Source organism: Myotis nattereri (genome assembly GCF_964212035.1).
Source record: "Myotis nattereri genome assembly, chromosome: 2".
Classification (NCBI taxonomy): domain Eukaryota; kingdom Metazoa; phylum Chordata; class Mammalia; order Chiroptera; family Vespertilionidae; genus Myotis; species Myotis nattereri.
The window spans coordinates 173130685-173149639 of record NC_138076.1 but is presented as its reverse complement, the minus strand read 5'-3'; the positions used below and the strand labels follow the sequence as shown (position 1 = coordinate 173149639).

Below are 18955 nucleotides of genomic sequence, written 5' to 3'. Positions count from 1 at the left end.
ACCCCCAGAGAATGTTTCTTTGAACTCAACACATTTGGATTCAGCAAGGTGCCTAGAACAGGACTTCAAAAATAGACAAGATGCCATCCCAGCATTTGGGGCGGTGCCGTGTAATTAGGAAGACGGCCGCATACACAGCTGATTACAAATACTGGTACATGATGAAGGTGTGCCCCTGCCACTTCAGGCGCACACCCGAGGGTTACCCCGCCCAGCCTTATGCTTTTCTTCTTCCCCATCTTCAGGGTGACGCACACTGAGTCACATCGATTCTGCATAGTTTTCCTTCCTCTCTCTGGATGCCACAGAATTCCTTTTCCATCAAGGACCCTTTACTAAGGCTCCAATTTAAAAAGAATAAAAGTATGAATTAGTCATGGTCCCACTAGTTTTCAGAAAACTTCCAGAATACATATATCATTTCTATTTCAGTGAGCTCCCTAAGTGGTGGCCTATAGTTAGCAAACTGGACTGTGTCTGGCATTGACTGTATCAAGGGAAGGAAAGTGAACATGGAAACGAAGGCTTAGTCTTGTTTAATCCCATATTCTTAATATCTTCTCATTCATATGTGAATAAGTGAAACAGACATATTCAGTGGAGAGAGTGATAGGATAGATGAATAAAATCTGCAGTAAAGCTTTACTTGTGTAGCCTCAACAAGAATTAAGGGCACCATTTTAAGGTATAATCTAGGTAAGGAAAGCTTCAAAAATATTTTATTTTTTTTATTTGGAAAGAATTTTAAATGTAGTTCACTTTGTTAACATCTCCAATTAAGTACACTAAAAAAGATGTAACCTTTTTTGACACTCAGGGTCATATTATGCCCAGCAGTCATTACACAATGCTATAACAGAGTGAAATGCTCAATGACTAAAAGGCCTGGAAGATTTTGTTCCCCATGACTCTAGTTGGCTACATTTTCTGATATGTCGGGTCTATATTTTGTCATTGTTCTCTTGCCGTGTGCAGCTGCTACTTCTTCCTCTCTCATCTGCGTGCCACACCCAGTCCCCTCTGCACCCGCACTAGCTCCCTCCCTGGTTTTCAGATAACCACTTTCCCACAGGCTAGGTCCGCGAATAGAGCTTTCAAAATTACGTCTATTAGTTCTGTGGCTAGAGTTGGGTAGGAACAAGTACATGTGTTTCCACATATGCATACTGTATGTTTTGACACTTCTTTATTCTTGGCTATATTGTGGGCAGAAAATGTTTTTAGGTAAAATATTTGCTGGATAATATGGTATTTCTTTTATATATATATACATATATATATATATCTCAATAATACTAAAAGCGTAATATACTAATTAGACTGGACAGCCGAACAGCCTTCCAGATGTCATTCCAGACATCCTTCAGGATGAAGCCCCAGCGGCGAGGGCTGAGGCAGAAGCAGTTAGGGGCGATCAGACAGGCAGGCAGAGTGGTTAGGGGTGATCAGGTAGGCAGGCAAGCAGTTAGGGGTGATAAGGCAGGCAGGCGAGTGGTTAGGAGCAATCAGGAAGCCAGGCAGAGTGGTTAGGGATGATCAGGCAGGCAGGCAGGCAGAGTGGTTAGTGGCAATCAGGCAGGCAGGAGAGTGGTTAAGGGAGATCAGGCAGGCAGACAGGTGAGTGGTTAGGAGTCAGCAGTCCCGGATTGCAAGAGGGTGAAGGCTGGGCTGAAGGGACCCCCCCCACACACACACACTCAAGTATATGTATATTATTGATTTCAGAGAAAGGAAGAGAGAGAGAGAGTTAGAAACATAAATGAGAAACTATGATTGGCTGCCTCCTGCATGCCTTCTACTAGGGATTGAGACTAAAACCCAGGCATGTTCCTTGACCTGGAATCATACCGTGACCTCCTGTTTCATGGGAGGATGCTCAACCACTGAGCCACACTAGCCAGGCAATATGGCATTGCTTAATGGCATTGGTTCATGGAAGAAACAACAGCAGAACTGATACAGTGCTATTGTCTGTCTGGTTACTTTATATTCAGTGGAACACACTTAATGAATAAATACATGTCACATTAAAAAGCTTTGAATTCAATTCTATCTGCACACACAGGAAACAAAGAGTCTTAAGGGTGATAGTGAAATTATATTAAAGAAAACTGTGACAAAATTGTACCCATAGACAAATAGCTCCCACATGGCTGATGGGGAGATTACGGGATACCCTGTAATGAAGAATTAATGACTCCTTTCCCAGGGAGATGAGCGTGTGAGAAAGGGGGGATTTACTTCTTATCCTTCAAGTTTCCTGGCTGGCTTTTATTTAAATCAATCTCTTTAGAGCTATTGTGATTTTAATCTCCTGCTCATGAGGACCTAAGTAGAGTACCTCTGTGATCCTGCCCTCACTGTGTAGCTAAATTTTTCCAAATGACTCAGACCCTGGCCCTCCCTGTTAGATGACCTCACCCAGTGACACCATCCACACACAGATCCTTGCAGGAGGTTGATACAGGGTAGGGATTATGCAGAAGCGAAAGCATGAGCTGACTTCCAGATAACATATTCCGGCTATCACCCATGTGTTTTCTCTCCGCAAGTGCTTGACAATTCTATCTGCTGTGCCTTTGCCACAGGTTTGTGGTATCAGATGTGTCCTCAGGAATTAATATGGGGAAGTCCTCTCACAAAATTGCAGCACCAAATAAAGACGAGGCATTTCTGAGCCAGAGGGGAAGGATTAAATGCCACCTGTGATCATCTTTCCAAAGGAGAGACTGCTATATTTTCAGTTTCTCCTTGGGATAATATGATTTAATATTCTGTGTAAGCAGCCTAATTTCATGTCAGCCAAAGGAGTCAGTTGTATTTCTAAGCACTACCTGGTGACAAAAACGGCAAAAACTCAGAACAGTGGGACATAAGATTCCTAACGAGCCCTCTCTTTCTTTCTCTCCCCTACACACGGAGTGGTCCTCAGCATTTCTTCTTGCTCATCTTATTTTCTTCCCTTTGGATAACCGTTTGCACCAATTTCTGTTTTACCCATCTCTACATTTCTATACTTCATTCACCTTCTTCTTCTCCCCCTTAAAATATGAACCCATTTGAAATGAATCATTTCTCTTCTGCCTAAGAGTCTTATGTTTTCAAATAAGAAATTCCCTAGGTGGCTGGATGTCTACAATTTTAGTTGCCCAGCTGCCCCTGATATACTAAAATAGGAAAACTGAAAATTGGTATAGTCAAGCAAAAAAGCTACATTAAACCATTTCTAGGATTTTAACATTTTACACAAACACACACACATACAATGCTCATATGCCCATACATGTAGGAGGTTGGGCCTAAAGTGAGATCTTCCCTGATATATCTGTGTAATTGCCACAAATCTCCTCTCAGCTAAGGCAATACCCATTTTGAAACTAATATTTGCATATCGCCATCCACAGAAAATGAGACAGATATATTATCTAGCAAAGTTGTTCTTCATGTATAACAGAAGTTGCATGTTGCCTTCTCCTGGTTCCCTCTCCCCCTCTTCTTTAAAAAGGGAAGCCTCCCATTAAATTGCGGTGACATGCTACTCATCTGTCTCCTCCCCTTGTTTCTGGATCCTGCACCTTTGTCTGCTGGTGTTTGCAGCCACTGCCCACCAGCGATCCTGTAGCTACAAGCCACCATGCGGGAATAAGAGCAAATGAAGGGCGGAAGCTCTAGCTGATTCCATTCCTCAGATCTTCTCATCCCTTGAGAAGCATCTTTGTTGAAACCCATGGCTGCAGGTCTTGCCCCAACATCAGTTAGGGAATCAAATTAAAGTCCTGAGGACAATAGGACCTACCAACCAGTTGGCTACAGTGGCCTTTGTTTCGAAAAACAACAACAAAACACCACTCTTTAATGCCAGGTATCAGTGACAAGTTCATTTCATTCCACATATGGTTCTGAATGTCAAAGTGTTTCTAAAACATATGATCTGATAAGCACCTCCCCCCAAAAAAACAAGGACTGACTTCCAGGTCCGAAGACCATAGCTCTAGGTCATTAGTACTTCATAGAGGAGAGAGATGCATAGCAACTATAAAAGGACTTAAAATGAAACAGAAATATATTGCTTCTTGATGGCTCTGTAAGAGACGTTTTAAAATAGAACCATGTTTACTACTGTGAATTTAATTGTTGTGCATGAATTTTAATATAGGTATTTGCTTTATTTAGAAGAAAATAATTTTCCTTTACAGAAGATTAAAATATAAATAATGACAGTAGTAACAACAATAGCATCAACAGTAAAGTGTGCCAGGCACTTATTGAAACCCATATTTATATATCTTAATTCATTTAATCCTTATAATAGCCCTCTTTAAAAAGGTATTATTATCTATTATTATCTGCACATTAAACATGAAACTAGAAACATTAAACTAACATACATGAAAAAGTATTTAGATTACTGATAAGTGAAAGTTAGATGAAGAATTTGGCAGTATGTGTACATATTAGAATGGAGAGTAGGAGGGAGAAGTAGTGAGAATTTTATTTTAACTAGAAAAGATGAAGATAAGCTATGTGAGATCATCCAACTCAATCCCCTTAGGATCAAATGTGCCTGCAGTGGAGGGGAGGTGACTAGGTTCATGATTGACAGGCAAGTAGGTGCATTGCAGATATACTACTAAGAATTTCTATGAAATGGACATAAATCCTCAAAGTTCAAAGAGAGTAAAAGTTTTCCAACTACACCTAATTGGGGGTGGCAGAGGCATCATGGATTCCATCACCTCCAACGTATCTTCATTTAAGGAAAAATGGCCTTGGATTCAGTAGGAAAATACCTCTTCAAATATACATTTACGAAAAAACAACAAGATATGCTCCCCAGTCGTTAGTCTACGTTTTGGAATCATAGCTTCTATTTTCTAACTTAATAAATGTTATTTGTGAATTGAAAACAAAAGAAAAGAAAATGCACTTAAAACTAATAAAATCAGAATTTCCTGTCTCCATATACAAGTGAAAAACTAATGGATATTCCTTTGATCAGAGTAAGAAAATACAACATGTGTTTGTGTGACTTTCCCTCCTTTGCCTATTATTGTTTGCTTTATTTGTGTTAAGTACATAAAAAGTCTAGAATTTGGATAATTTACTATGTCTCAAAGTTGAGATTTCCTGGGCTTTTTTTTTTTTTTTTTATAACTAAGTCTGTTCTCAAATATCAGCCAGAATCCTAGAGACCCACAATGAGAAAACCTCGGTAGTCTAATTCATGCTTTTAAGCAGAAAGCCTTAGTGAAAGATGTTAGATTAATTACTGAAAAAATGGCCAGTGCAGCCACATTTTAATTTGTTGATATAATTAATACTTATTTGAGATAGAATTAGTCGACCTCTTCAACTGAAATTTATTTTCATATATTTTGATTATATGTTATGGGTGAAAAATCTCATTGTCTTTACAGATTTGAACAATCAATAAGACAAAATAAATTTAAAATATCCAAAGAAAATAATTGGATTGACTAAGAGCTAAATACATTTAAGCATGAAAATGTAGTTTCACATACAAATTTTAGAAACCTTATTTGCTCTATCAGTAGAACTTAGAAAAAGAAAAAAAATAGACATATTTTAAATGCCACTGGAGTCTTCCCTTTTTAGTCAAAAGTTTACTCAAGCTAGGTTTCTTTCACAAAGGATTCTTGCAAAAAGCTCATTTTACTCTGTGTTAATTTTTAAAAGTATTTTAAGTACACTTAAGAGGTGAGTCTTAAGATAGAGCATCCATTTTACTGTTTTAGAATAAGGGTAAATCTTAGAAAGGAACTGCAGTAATGATGAGGATGTTACTAAGTATTCCTTCTTTTGATTAGACTAGCACTGAAAGGCATTCTGAGAGTGATTTGGGACAACTGAGTCAGACCCTCACACAGATATGAAATGATTAAATGAAAATGCAATCATCAGTGGCCTGGGAGCGTGGCCGGGTGAGAGATAATACCACAGCTCTCTAATTGGCTCGCGGCGAGCATGCAGGATGACGGATTTCAGTTGTGGTATTGCCACACTGCTTCCCCCAGCACTATTATCTCAGAGTGACACTTCCATTACTCTGAGCGGAGAAAGATGAACGTCACCTGTCAGGGGCTGGTTAATTGTGTTGCTAGATGTATGTTGCCAGGGCGCAGGTTGGACATTTATGAACATAACTGCTTCCTCTGATGTCCGCCATCCTTCAGGGATCGATATGGCTCTTACAGTAAGCGCGTAATTGAGTGAAGGCACTTACCACTGAGGGGCAGAAGATGAGCCCATTGTGTGAGCTTCATTGTCCATACATTTACCATAAATGAGCTGATATTTGCCATTTATTGTGTGCAGCATTGTGGAAATGGAAACTAATGTGCCACTTTCATATGTTTTCTAGATAAATGGGGAAGATGTCCAGAATCGAGAAGAAGCAGTGGCGTTGCTCTCCAGCGATGAGTGCAGGAGAATCGTGCTGCTCGTGGCAAGGCCGGAGATTCAGGTCGGAACAGAGACCAAAAGTCCCCAGATCGAACTTTATATCCATTACCTGCTATTCTGTATCAGATCTATACCATGGCGATTGGTAAAACCAAATGTACAAAATACAGTGGAGTCATCTTTTCTAACTTACCAACCTGATCCATATAAGTTAAAAGACTCCCTTATATTGCTCCACTGAATGGCAACCAAACATCTTTAAAACACACACACACACACACACACACACACACACACACACACAATTGAATCATTCATTTCCCCTTCCCACTTATCAGTTACTTAAATGAATTCTTAAATGAAAAATGGTTGACTCTATATGATTTTTTAATTCTGTATGGATCCTTGCTGCAGGTTTTCATCTAAAATGACTTAATTGGCATTTTAAGGTATCTTGAAAGAATCTCTAGTGAGAGAAACATTAGCATATCTAGCTATCAACTTAAATCTTTTTAGAATAACTTTACGAAATAAAGTGCCTTACACAGCATGGAGTGGTTCCAGGTATAGTAAATGGATTTTTTCCAAGTTTAGTGTGACAAAAACATCTGTCCATCCCAAAAACAAACTGATAGCTCCTAAAGAAACTTATTTTTATAACTTTACAGAGGAGGATGCCATGAAAGTAAAGGAGAGGTAATGGTGGCAGAAAAGTACTCTTGGTTCTTCCTTTGATATCCTTTTTATACCCCACCACAATGCAGAAAGGACATCACATTGTCATCATTCTCGCCATCTGTCAGGAGTTTGAGTGAAGTGGGTAATATCACTATTTGTCTTCCGGGTTATTGATCTGATATTTTTCAGACTCAGTAACCACATACTTTCTATAAATTACATTGAGTAAGTATATTTCAGTGTCAAACCGAACCCTGACTTGAATATAGTGGTTATAAAAGATCACCCTTTCCGCATATATTTCCTTTATGCCCTTGACCATTCTAAAAGGTTCCCAGAAAGCCTTCCATAGCCCAGGGCAGGGTAAAAGGTACACCTGAGGGCTTAGCAGTGAGGAAGGGAGCCTATGCAACTGTCTGGACGGCCTATGTAAGGGTGAATGTTTAAAGTGCATATGAAATTGCACTCATTACCTGGAAGTATCACAAACCAGTTCATCTCACTGATCCCATTTTCCTGAAAAAGAACAATGAGGCTAAATACATATTAGTGAAATTCATGGTAAATTAAAGAGAACGCGGTAGTCATTCCTGTTGTAGAAAAGGTATTTCGATGTTATAATGTGGTTTCCCTGCCCTTTCCAGGTAACTGCTAGAGAACCTCATTAATTTAGAAGGAAAGCATTTCTTTCCCACATGGCTGTAAAGGGCTTGGGAAAGAACAGAAATCAGTGACATAAGACCAGACCTTGTTCATCTCCGGTGGAATACATATGCTAGCTAGAACCAGTGGCATTTTCGAATGTCTGGCTACACTCCTGACCCAAAAGAATCAATGTTGAAGGATGAATTTTCAAACAAGACTTCCTTTCCACAGTTGACAAAAGATGGCCGTCTGACTCTGTAGTATTCATTCTGTCTGTCAAAATCAGCATCTGCAGTAATTCCATGATTCTGGCCCCTTAGCCTTTGCCACACTGGAGTGGAGCTAATGGCCTTTAGAAAATCAGATTTCCAGGAAAATAAAGAAAGAAAATGCATTTGAACACCATACTTTAAAAATGTAATTTAAGCACTACCTGCTATAAAGTGGCATAAAAAAAAAGATTTTTAAAAAACTGTTGTCTTTATATCACCTATATTTTTTATCAATTTTAACATATCTGATTATTACATTTTTTGCATGTATATTTGATGCAGGGAGAATGTGGAAGTTTTTTGAGAGCTTTTTCTAGCCATTTTTTAAAAATGTTTCAAATCCTCTCTACATTCTAGGGAATGATCTACAGAGTTGCTGGGGGCAATATTGTGCAACTGTGCAATATTTTTAAATAACTCATTTCTTTCATTCCCTGTCAACTTTCTTTCATTTCCTGCCCATTTTCTTCCTCAGACCATTAGCGATATTGCTCTTCTCTCTTCCCCTGGGGACATGGAGGCAGAGAGAGCTCTCATAAGAATTTGTAGCCACTGCTTTGGTGACAGTACAGGCTGTTTCTTTCTCTGCAACACCAGGGTAAGACCCACTGTCGTGCAGACAGATCTCCTGCATCACAGGGACAGCCCCCGCTTTCCTGCAGCTCAGCTCAGGGGAAAGTTCTGTCTCTGCCAAGACGCTAGGCAGACTGCCAGGAATGCACATCTAGGTGAAAGGGACTGGGAGAGGAAGGGAGTGAGCAAGAGGAATCTCTCCTTATTGTGTGTCTGTACTTCCAGCCCAGAGGAAAGCCTAATCAAAGCAGACACACACTGAAGGCAGAAGGCAACTCGAGGATCCATGGGGTTCGTTAACAAGAAAAGGAATTATAGGGAACCCTTCATTTCCACCCTGTAGTCTCCTTATCTTTCCCACCCCTTCCTTTAAATTTCAGAAGACGTTGTTCCATCCTTCATTATGTCAGTGTCAGCAAATATTTTGTTTTGACCTGATTTAAGAAAAATTCCTCAGTGTGCCTATCAAAAGTAAACATTTCCAGCTTCACGTCATTTCTTTTGGAGTCTGCTGTTGGCAGCTTCAGGAAACTTTAACGGGATTAAAGAATGTCAAACTTGCCCTGGCCGGTGTTGCTCAGTGGTTGGAGTGTCAGACCGCACACCTAGGGGTCTCGAGTTCTATTCCCGGTCAAGGGCACATGCCTCTTGGGTTGCAGGTTTGATCAGCAGCCCTGGTTGGGGGCACCCGCAGGAGGCAGCCAGTTGATGTTTCTCTCTCCCGCTCCTTTCCTCCCTTCTACTCTCTGTATAGAGCAATAGAGAAAGTATCTGAGGGTGAGGATTTAAGAAAAAGAAGAAGAATGCAAAACTTGGACAATTATAAATTGGACTGAATTTAAATTTTTAGTCTGCTTAATTTTCATAGTTCATCTGCACATCAAAGTCGGTGGGGTGGAGCTTGATCAAGTTATTAAGGCTACATTAAGATAAATGAGGATGAATAAATGTGTCCAGGCTCTTGGCCCCTCATAAAATTTCAGGTAATTTTTAGTTCTAGATACTCTTTAATAAATATCAAGAAACCTATGATTGCCTTCTTGTTAATGACACCTATACAAGAATGTCTCTTCTGGTGCCCTTTAAAGTCTTTCTGTTCGACTTGTTTTTAAGTGTTAGAGTTACTTATCTTTAAAAGGTTACTCTGCCCATTTGTTTAGTGGTGAAAACACCTGAAATTATTGTCAATTTTGGCTCACTAGCAAGCTGCTGTTTCTCTGTAAGACAGAGTGAAGCAGAGGTTTGCCAATCATTCAGTTAATGTAATCAGCATAGACAGCTAATTTATGTAATCCAGCTCTAAAATCCACTTGGAGAAAAATTATCTGTATTGGCTGTCAACACTAATCATACTAGCAAGGTAACCACCAGTTTTTCCATTTCATTTTGTACTGAGAAGCCAAAGGGATCCGTTCAGTATAATTGGTGTAAGATGTCCACAGGAATCCCTGTGTTCAGCACCCACAAACACAACCCTGTGTGCTCACTCCACTACCGTTAAATGCAACATTTGCAACTGGGCCTGGAAAATGAATTGAAATAAACATGATACAGCATCACTTTTTTGGTTTTACTGTTGTCGAGAAGAATCACTTAGACTTTTTTTTTCCCAAATAGAATAAAGATGTCTGTTTGTGGCAAGCTGCCATCTGGTTAACTTGGAATCCATTCACCTAAAACTCGAAAAACAGCATGAGGGTAGAGTCAGAGTGGGGAGGGTACTTTGTAGTCACATTGGCAGGGGGGAGGGGGGCAATTATTAAGGGGAAAATGTCCTATCATCTCGTGGCCCTATTAGTACCAGTGCATTTCTTCAACACAGGGATAGTTGGAGGTAATGAGCTGACAGCTGAGGATGGACAGTGGGCTTTTCATACACTGTGAAAGACAGTCATATCTGTGCTGGGAGATCCACTGGGTTATGAGAGAAAATCTGTAGCTCTCTCTTAGGAAAGGATGAAAGGCATAAGAATACATTTTTTAACACCTTTTCTTCCTTCTGAGAGGTGAACTATCAGGCTGGTATTCTAAAGAGAATCATTATGATAAAAGGAACTGGTCAGGCATCGCCATTTAAGTTTCCCCTATTTTAGCATGAGTTCTCACTAATCTAATAGAAAGCACTAATGTATTCTTGTGCAGCTGGACGAAGGCTGGCTGGAAGATGAAAGGAACGAATTCTTAGAGGAGTTAAACTTGGAGATGCTGGAAGAACAGCATAATGAAGCAATGCAGCACACTGCCAATGAGGTGGAGCAGGTAGGGCCAACAATTTGAACCGCATCATTTGAAATGTTGCTACTTCTCTTTTTTAATGTATAACCATAAATGGAGTAAAAAAAAATCAAAGAGTCTGATCAAACATATCTATAATGGTAATTTGGAGAACAAATGATAATCTCAAATGAAGCAGTGGGAGTACATACAATTTTATTCTATTAAGAATATTTCTAGTTTGGGTAGCTGAGGGACTGTTGTCCATAGTGTACAGTAGTATTCAAATGCTGACCCAGTTACTGTTCACCTAATTCAGAAATTTAATAGTAAAAATGCATGTTGCCTCTCAGTATGCCAGCTGGAGACAAACTACAACTCCTAAGGTGACTCTTCCCCTGAAACAGTCATTTTATACTTTAAAATTAATGTGTGTATTTGAATATTTAGGCAACTCAGGGAAGATAATGACGTGATGTAAACCATCCATCTAATTTGTGGTTTTGGCATCATGATGATACCTTTATGCTAAAAATAGGAGCAGTTCTACTTGAAATTATTGACATCAATTAGGCTCACCTATTTATTCAGTGAAAAATTCTGAGCTCCACACGTGTTCCCAGCACCACACTTGATCCTGAGAATACAAAGAAAAATGAGCAAAGTTCCTGCCCTTAATTAATTCGTAACTAGTAAAAGATCACACCGTGGTTTGGAGCAAACCAAGTCATTTCATTTTTTGTTGTTGTTTTCCTATTAGATACAAACAAGATCAATATGTCCTAGATTTTGTTTATGTAAGATTCATGACATTCATCTGCCTAATGTATTTTATTAACACTTCTGCTGTCAGTTTACTGATTTGTTTAATTATCATCCTATTCTCAACATGAATCCTTAACACATCTTGAAAGATAATTTTAAAAATATCCTGACAGGGTTAGGAATGTAAAACACAAACATCCTATCACTTTACCAAACTAAATGATGAAATATGTTGACATGCTAGCATCCCGTAACGCAGATGTATGTGCATGTATGTGCACATGTCCATATACTAAATAAATTATGAGATTGCAAACGACAATGTCCACATAAGCACGTAGGCTCTATACGCTGCCCTGATCATGGATGCTTATTGGCCTCCTCATAAAGAGTAGTTCATGCTCGAAGCAATGCTGCTACCATAGTGATCCTTTTCAATATAGGACAGGCTGAAATTTGGATGCATGACTTCAACACTGGCCACAAATAAAGATATTTTTGGGTGGCAGCTGCTGGTTACAAGCAAGAAAGACCTTGCTCCAGGCCTTTTCTCTCTCAGATACAAAATGTGGCCTGATGCAGAATTGACAGGGGGATGTTGGAATAAAGAGAGAAGGAGAAATCCTGTCCAGGTGAAGCGATACGGTGTCAAATGCTGCCTACTCATCAGATATAATACAAATGCTAGGTCTTTTGAGGGAACGCTAGATGTCCCTGAGGTTAGATTTTTATTGTGTGGAAATTTTTCTTCACCAGGAGACTGAAATATGATGAAAAGTGCAAAAACCCTTAAAAGTCCTTTGCCCTTATAAACAATAATACTACATTAGGAATGTCCTGGTAGAAACATTGCCTGTCACTATAATAATTCTCTAGGGAAATGATAAACGATGTTCCTTAGAAACTAGGAATTGTGGGTTTGAGAATAAAAAATAAAAACTCCTTTATTTTCTCATTTGTTCATAAACCGGTGACAAAAGAAAGGGAACTTCAATTTTAAAATGCATATCCATATTTAAAAACTAAAATACATCACCATGTGAAAGTTTCATTTCACAGGCTATCCTTGGTCCTGTAGCAGCTCTTGACACATTGTATAACATCTCCCATAGCATAATTTGTTCATATCACTTATACTGCATGAAAAATTTAAAAAATACTAGTATTCTTGTATTTATTTCAGCTTATCATTAGGTATAGAAAAGTATCAGTGTAAATGATGTGGTACAGAGACTCAAATGCCCAATATCAGTAATATCCCCTGGGGATTTCCCGGAACAGCATGCAGACGTCACCACATTTAATATTGTTATAAGCTTATAGGGAGGGGCATAGGGATGTAACTGGCTTTCCATTGTTAGTTACAATGATTTATAACACTATTTTTCATCAATAAGGAGCTTAAAATCAATCTCAGCATGTTTTCACCAAATGAGGAATTGTATTTTAGGAAAAGATTGAGAATCCTAGAGTAACATGACGCATGGCCACCTTCTCTCCTTCTCCATCTGTTACATTTTGTTCCTCATTACTTATGAGGAAGAAAAGAAGTATCTGGGGAGACCCTTCAGACCTGTTCCAGAATGCCTTTTATCACCCATTCTGCCCTTCTTTAACATTAACAGGCTTAATTATATACTTACTCCTGCTAGAGAAAAAAACTCAAACATAAGGAAACTATAGTCTAGATTAGAAACTGCCAGGTAGACTATATGAGGAATGGTGGGGAAAAGTAACTTGGCCCTCTTCACAGAGAAAGTACTAGGTATAAGGAGATTCAGTGGCAGTTTATTATTCTGTGTGAAAGCCAAAAATTACCATATATATTTTTTATATTATGCCCACATCTGGCAATGAGTGTGGCTCATACTTTCAAGGGAACTGTTCTTTTATTCTCCATAGAATAAACCCTTTGAAGGAAATTACTGGTTAAGCATAGAAGAATCTTTTGAAGTACCCCCAAATGAGTCCTAAGATATTATTGTTGTTTCTGAGCCACATGAGTTGGAGATGCACTGAGGTCAAAGCACACGTGTGCAGGAATATGGCATTCTGGACACATAAGAAAGCCTGACACTGGGCAATGGCCTTGCCTTCTAGACCTCTCTGTCACCAATACGCTAAACCGATCTGAGAATAAGCTTCCTCACCGATCGATAGAAGGTCCTAGGCTCCAATACTAACCTATTCCTGAAATTTTGTGATGTTTGGCTAACCATTACCAGTGTATAACTAGATCAATAAAATGTCCTCTGAACTTAAGATTCAGGTAAAAAAATGAGGTGATGTGGCTTCTGAACTCTAGGCCTCCATATTGCTAAGGACATAGACACTCTGTCTTACTCATATTCACCCCAGAAACTCATACACATACCTTCACACCAGTTTTCCAAGTAAGAGAAAGCCTTAAGATAAGAATCGCTTATTTAACGGTGTCCTGTTTTATTTATCCTCAAATGAGTAGCATAGCCAGTCAGCTTTTGTTTTCTTTAATTCATGGCATAAAAAGCCGCCTTGGGCTAACTGCCTTTATTTCTGACGTTGCTGTGGATACTGAAAGTGCCGCAGCTGTTTAGGAACCGCAATTTTGCCAAGAAGCATTGTTTTCACAGCAAGTGTTTCAACAATCCGTGTTTTCTTTGTTTCCCTCAACATTGTTTTCTTAGCCAAAAAAACAAGAAGAAGAAGAAGGCACAACAGACACAGCCACATCCTCATCCAACAACCATGAGAAGGACAGTGGAGTGGGGCGCACGGATGAAAGCTTGCGGAATGATGAGAGCTCAGAGCAGGAGAATGTGGCTGAGGATCCCAAAAGCACATCTTTGAAGAGCAAGAGAGAGCTGGGGCAGAGCCAGGACACCCTGGGGAGCGTGGAACTCCAGTGCAATGAGAGCTTTGTGTCAGGTGAATACATTGACTCGGACTGCCCTGGCAACCAAGATGAGGAGTGTGAGCGGTTCCGGCAGCTCTTGGAGCTCAAATGCAAGATTCAAAACCATGGGGAGTACGACCTGTATTACTCGAGCAGCACAATAGAATGCAACCAAGGGGAACAAGAGGGAGTGGAGCATGAGCTACAGTTGCTGAACGAAGAACTAAGAAACATTGAACTTGAGTGCCAGAATATCATGCAAGCTCATAGGCTCCAGAAGGTAACAGACCAGTACGGAGACATCTGGGCATTGCATGATGGAGGATTCCGAAATTATAACACCAGCATCGATATGCAAAGAGGAAAACTAGATGACATCATTGAGCACCCAGAGAAGTCAGACAAGGACAGTTCTAGTGCTTACAACACAGCCGAAAGCTGCAGGAGCACGCCGCTCACCGTGGACCGTTCCCCTGACAGCTCCCTTCCCAGAATGATCAACCTCACCAATAAGAAAAACCTGAGAAGCACAATGGCAGCCAGCCAGTCCTCTCCTGGACAGAGCAGTAAAGAGTCGACCTCCACCAAAGCCAAAGCCACTGAAGGTTGTGGCACTGAAGGCAAGGAGAAGATCTCAGAGAGCAACAAGCTTTCTGATCAAGAGAAGACCGGCAGCGAACACATCCCTTACCTCTCTCCTTACCACAGCTCCTCATACAGGTATGCAAACATACCAGCCCACGCCCGGCATTATCAAAGCTACATGCAGCTAATTCAACAGAAATCTGCCGTCGAGTATGCCCAGAGTCAGCTGAGTCTGGTGAGCATGTGCAAGGAGTCCCCGAAGTGTTCGGAGCCCAAGATGGAATGGAAGGTGAAAATTCGGAGCGATGGGACCCGGTACATCACAAAGAGACCAGTGCGAGACCGGATTCTGAAGGAACGTGCCTTAAAGATCAAGGAGGAGCGGAGTGGCATGACGACGGATGATGACACTATGAGCGAGATGAAAATGGGTCGCTACTGGAGCAAAGAGGAAAGAAAGCAACACCTGGTCCGGGCCAAAGAGCAGCGTCGGCGCCGAGAGTTCATGATGCGGAGCCGGTTAGAGTGTCTCAAGGAGAGCCCTCAGAGTGGCAGCGAGGGCAAGAAGGAGATCAACATCATTGAACTGAGTCACAAAAAGATGATGAAGAAGAGAAACAAGAAAATTTTGGACAACTGGATGACAATCCAAGAACTGATGACCCATGGGGCCAAGTCTCCGGATGGCACGCGAGTTCATAATGCCTTTTTGTCAGTCACCACTGTATGACCGAGTGAATGGGAATGGAATGCAACTGCTTTTAAGAGGGTGCTACCAATTTGGGTAGAGTATGATTGCCTCGTTCAATGTGGCGTTTTTATATATATTTTCTGACTCTTTATAGTTTAAATTTTTTGTAAGGCAAAAATACCTGGTAATTTTTCATTTGTTTTTCATATACTCGTACCTTTTTTTTTTTCCCCTGAGGACTTTCTTTAACTTGTGATATATTCATATTATTCATTTATATATAAAATCAAAAGGAAAGAAAACAAAAAAAAAACTTGAACAAAAATTCTGAGGAGCCAATTAATTTCCTATTTTATTGTATCTATTGTAAGTTAAGATCTGGATTTATTTCTCTAATTTGCTTATTTTCTACTTTAATAACAAGTCAATGCCAAAACATTTCTATACTTGCTTCTTGGCATAATACGTATTAAATCAAATCTGTTAATAAATCATGTACCACATCTTATACATAAAAACCACCTCGGTTTAACATCCCGTTGTACATTTAGCACATAAATGGCCGTTGTCTTCGTCTCAGTAAAGTGTAGGTGGACAATCTTCCTGTGATATGTAGTGACATTGGTCATGTAGCTAGATAATTGTGGTAATTGTGACAATAAAAGAGAAATAAATTATTGATTATCCTTAAGAAAAGTTATCAAGGAGTGTTTTATTTTCATTGTCCACTGTGGTTGTCAGATATAAATTAGTTATATATGTATACTATTTAGAAGACTCCTAATTGTGGGTTATAAAATGTGTACATTTTCTATTACTTTTTTTTTCAATAAAATTGTCTTGAATACTTCTTATAGATCATGGTGTCACATATTCTTGCCAAGGTTAAATTAGGTAACATATATAGAGCATCTTATAGATGCTAACTAAAATTTAATAAACATGAGTTCATGCTTCCCTTGCCTGCCATCCATATAAGGAAAAGCCAAGGAAAATTTAGGGAAAGGTGTAGAGGAGAGGATCAGTGAAGTGTCTCAGATTGTTTATAATGACACTATGTATTAGTCAGCTCAAGCTGCTATGACAAAATACCACAGACTATATGGCCTAAAGAGCAGGAATTTATTTCTCAGAGCTTGTGAGGCTGGGAGGTCCAGGATCAAGGTGCTGGCTAATTCAGGTTCCTAATGAAGGCTCTCTTCCTGTTTTGAAAATGGTCACCTTCTCACTTTGTCCTCACAGGATAGAGAGAGGAAACTCTCTGGTCTCTATTCTTATAAGAGCACTGATGCCATCATGAGGGCCCCACCCTTGTGACTTTATCTAAAAGTAATTACCACCCAAAGGCCCCATCTCCAATAGCTATCACACTGCGGGCTAGAGCTTCAGCATTTAATTTGGAGGATACAATTCAGTCCATAACACTATGTGCATTTATTTATTCAGTCATTTGGGAATAAATTTGGGGGAACCATCTTTTTAATCATTGCCCACATAGCCAACTATAAATGCCTTTTATGTCAGTTTATTAAAAAATGAGATTGTTGGATTGTTAGGTAGCCTGTTAAATCTAGTTTTTCATCATATACACATATAAACCATATCATGTCAATCATGATGCCTCCAGAATGAGAGCCAGGTCAACCTTGTGCATACAAACATGAGTTCAATCAAATTTTTATTAAACCCAAGAGATAGTTTTAACATAATGGAGATACAATGTGTGAATATTTTTGAAGCTACTTTCCTGTTTTAAAAAATACAGGGGCTCCTTATGAGATCTTAAATCAGATTCTGATGCCTCAGCCTCTATTGACTAGCCCTCCTTGCCTATTATGCTTCCGCTGTAGGTCTGCTCTGAGTTATTCCTGGCTTGCAAACAACCTGCCCATTTCTGCTAAACTTACCTATACTGGCTGGGATTTCTGTGCCAAATCCTACATCTTTCTTAGAGCATAATCACATATACATGTTCTCTTTAGTAGCTGTTTTGATGACACCGGATTTTCTCAGCATTTTGTCATACACTTTGATACAATACACTATTGGAAATTTTATTATTTTGTTATTTGAATCACATATATGGAACTTATTGTCTCGCTACATAGATTTTAAGTTCATGGACTTCGGCCCTGGCATCTCCCTCTGTCTTTGTATACCTCTGGCAGAATGACATTTGAATAATAATGAAAGCTAGTTAAGTTATTTTATTAATTTAATTTTCCTCTTTCCTCCACATATTAGTCCCTTCCTTTGTTCCTGTTTTCTTTATTCTTCTACCCTTCTAAGTTATTTCCTATGACAGGTTATTACATAGATGGAAAGAAATGAACCTTATTTACCTGTAATGAAAAGCTGGACTCAAAAATTTTAAGATAATGATAGTAATAACAATCTAAGGCAAGTGGAAATTTCATCACTTCTAACTTTAGCCATTGTTAATCCAATCAATAAGATTATCTTGAGTGTGCTGAGAATTAACTTAATCAAATGGTTTTAAGTAAGAATGCCTGTCTGTCTTAAGAGCTCAGTTCTTTCCTGACCTCATGCCCATGGTTATTATTTATCTTCTTGACACATCTGAGTTTAAATATGTATTGAATTTGTATTATTCCTATAGATAAATGTGATTTGGAACAAATGTAAATTTTCCCTGAGGAAACATGTACACAACTCACAGGATGCTGTGTTTCCAAAGCTACCAGTTTAATTTTCTTTTTATTAAAGCCAAGTGTGCTTGCCAATTTTTTTAAAATGTGATGTTGGTGTTTTTCATGTCTGTGTTTATATAGTTCTACCACTTGAGAAATGTTGTTTTCAAAAATCAGTGAAAATCTGAAAAGTGTTATGCTTTATCTTTCTACAGAACATATCTTTGTGCTAAACATGTTTTTTAGTAAATGAATAATAAACCTGTTGCTCAGCAAAGAAAATGATTGATTATATGTGGGATATTTTATTTCAGTTCAGAAGATATATGTGGACATAAAGAGGAAAAATATTTTCTTGAGCTTGCCTTTGAAATTCCGTATCTTCTATTGCTTATTATAGTCAATACGTGACAGGAGTTGGTGTTAGGGTCCATATGTGAATGACCTGAGGGGGTTGAAAATAATGTGTTTCATGGGCATTTCTTCTCTGCATGCCTTGAGGAGGGCTATTGTTGCTATCTTATTTTGTGCTGACTGTACCTTTACAAACATGTATGTGGGCTGAGGGAGGACTCCTCTAACA

At 39.2% G+C, this 18955-nt stretch overlaps 1 protein-coding gene across 1 annotated transcript in view; it reads left to right on the top strand.

Annotated features, from left to right (window-relative positions):
• PDZRN4 (PDZ domain containing ring finger 4) overlaps window positions 1-16571 on the top strand; it is a gene marked incomplete at its 5' end in the record, with an annotated part of 347855 nt that extends 331284 nt beyond the window's left edge. The window contains 3 exons of the mRNA XM_081082843.1: window positions 6383-6484; window positions 10734-10850; window positions 14237-16571. Coding sequence (XP_080938969.1) covers window positions 6383-6484; window positions 10734-10850; window positions 14237-15760 — 1743 coding nt within the window. The 3' untranslated portion in view covers window positions 15761-16571. The remainder of the gene's footprint in view (window positions 1-6382; window positions 6485-10733; window positions 10851-14236) is intronic.
• Window positions 16572-18955: the final 2384 nt, after the last annotated feature.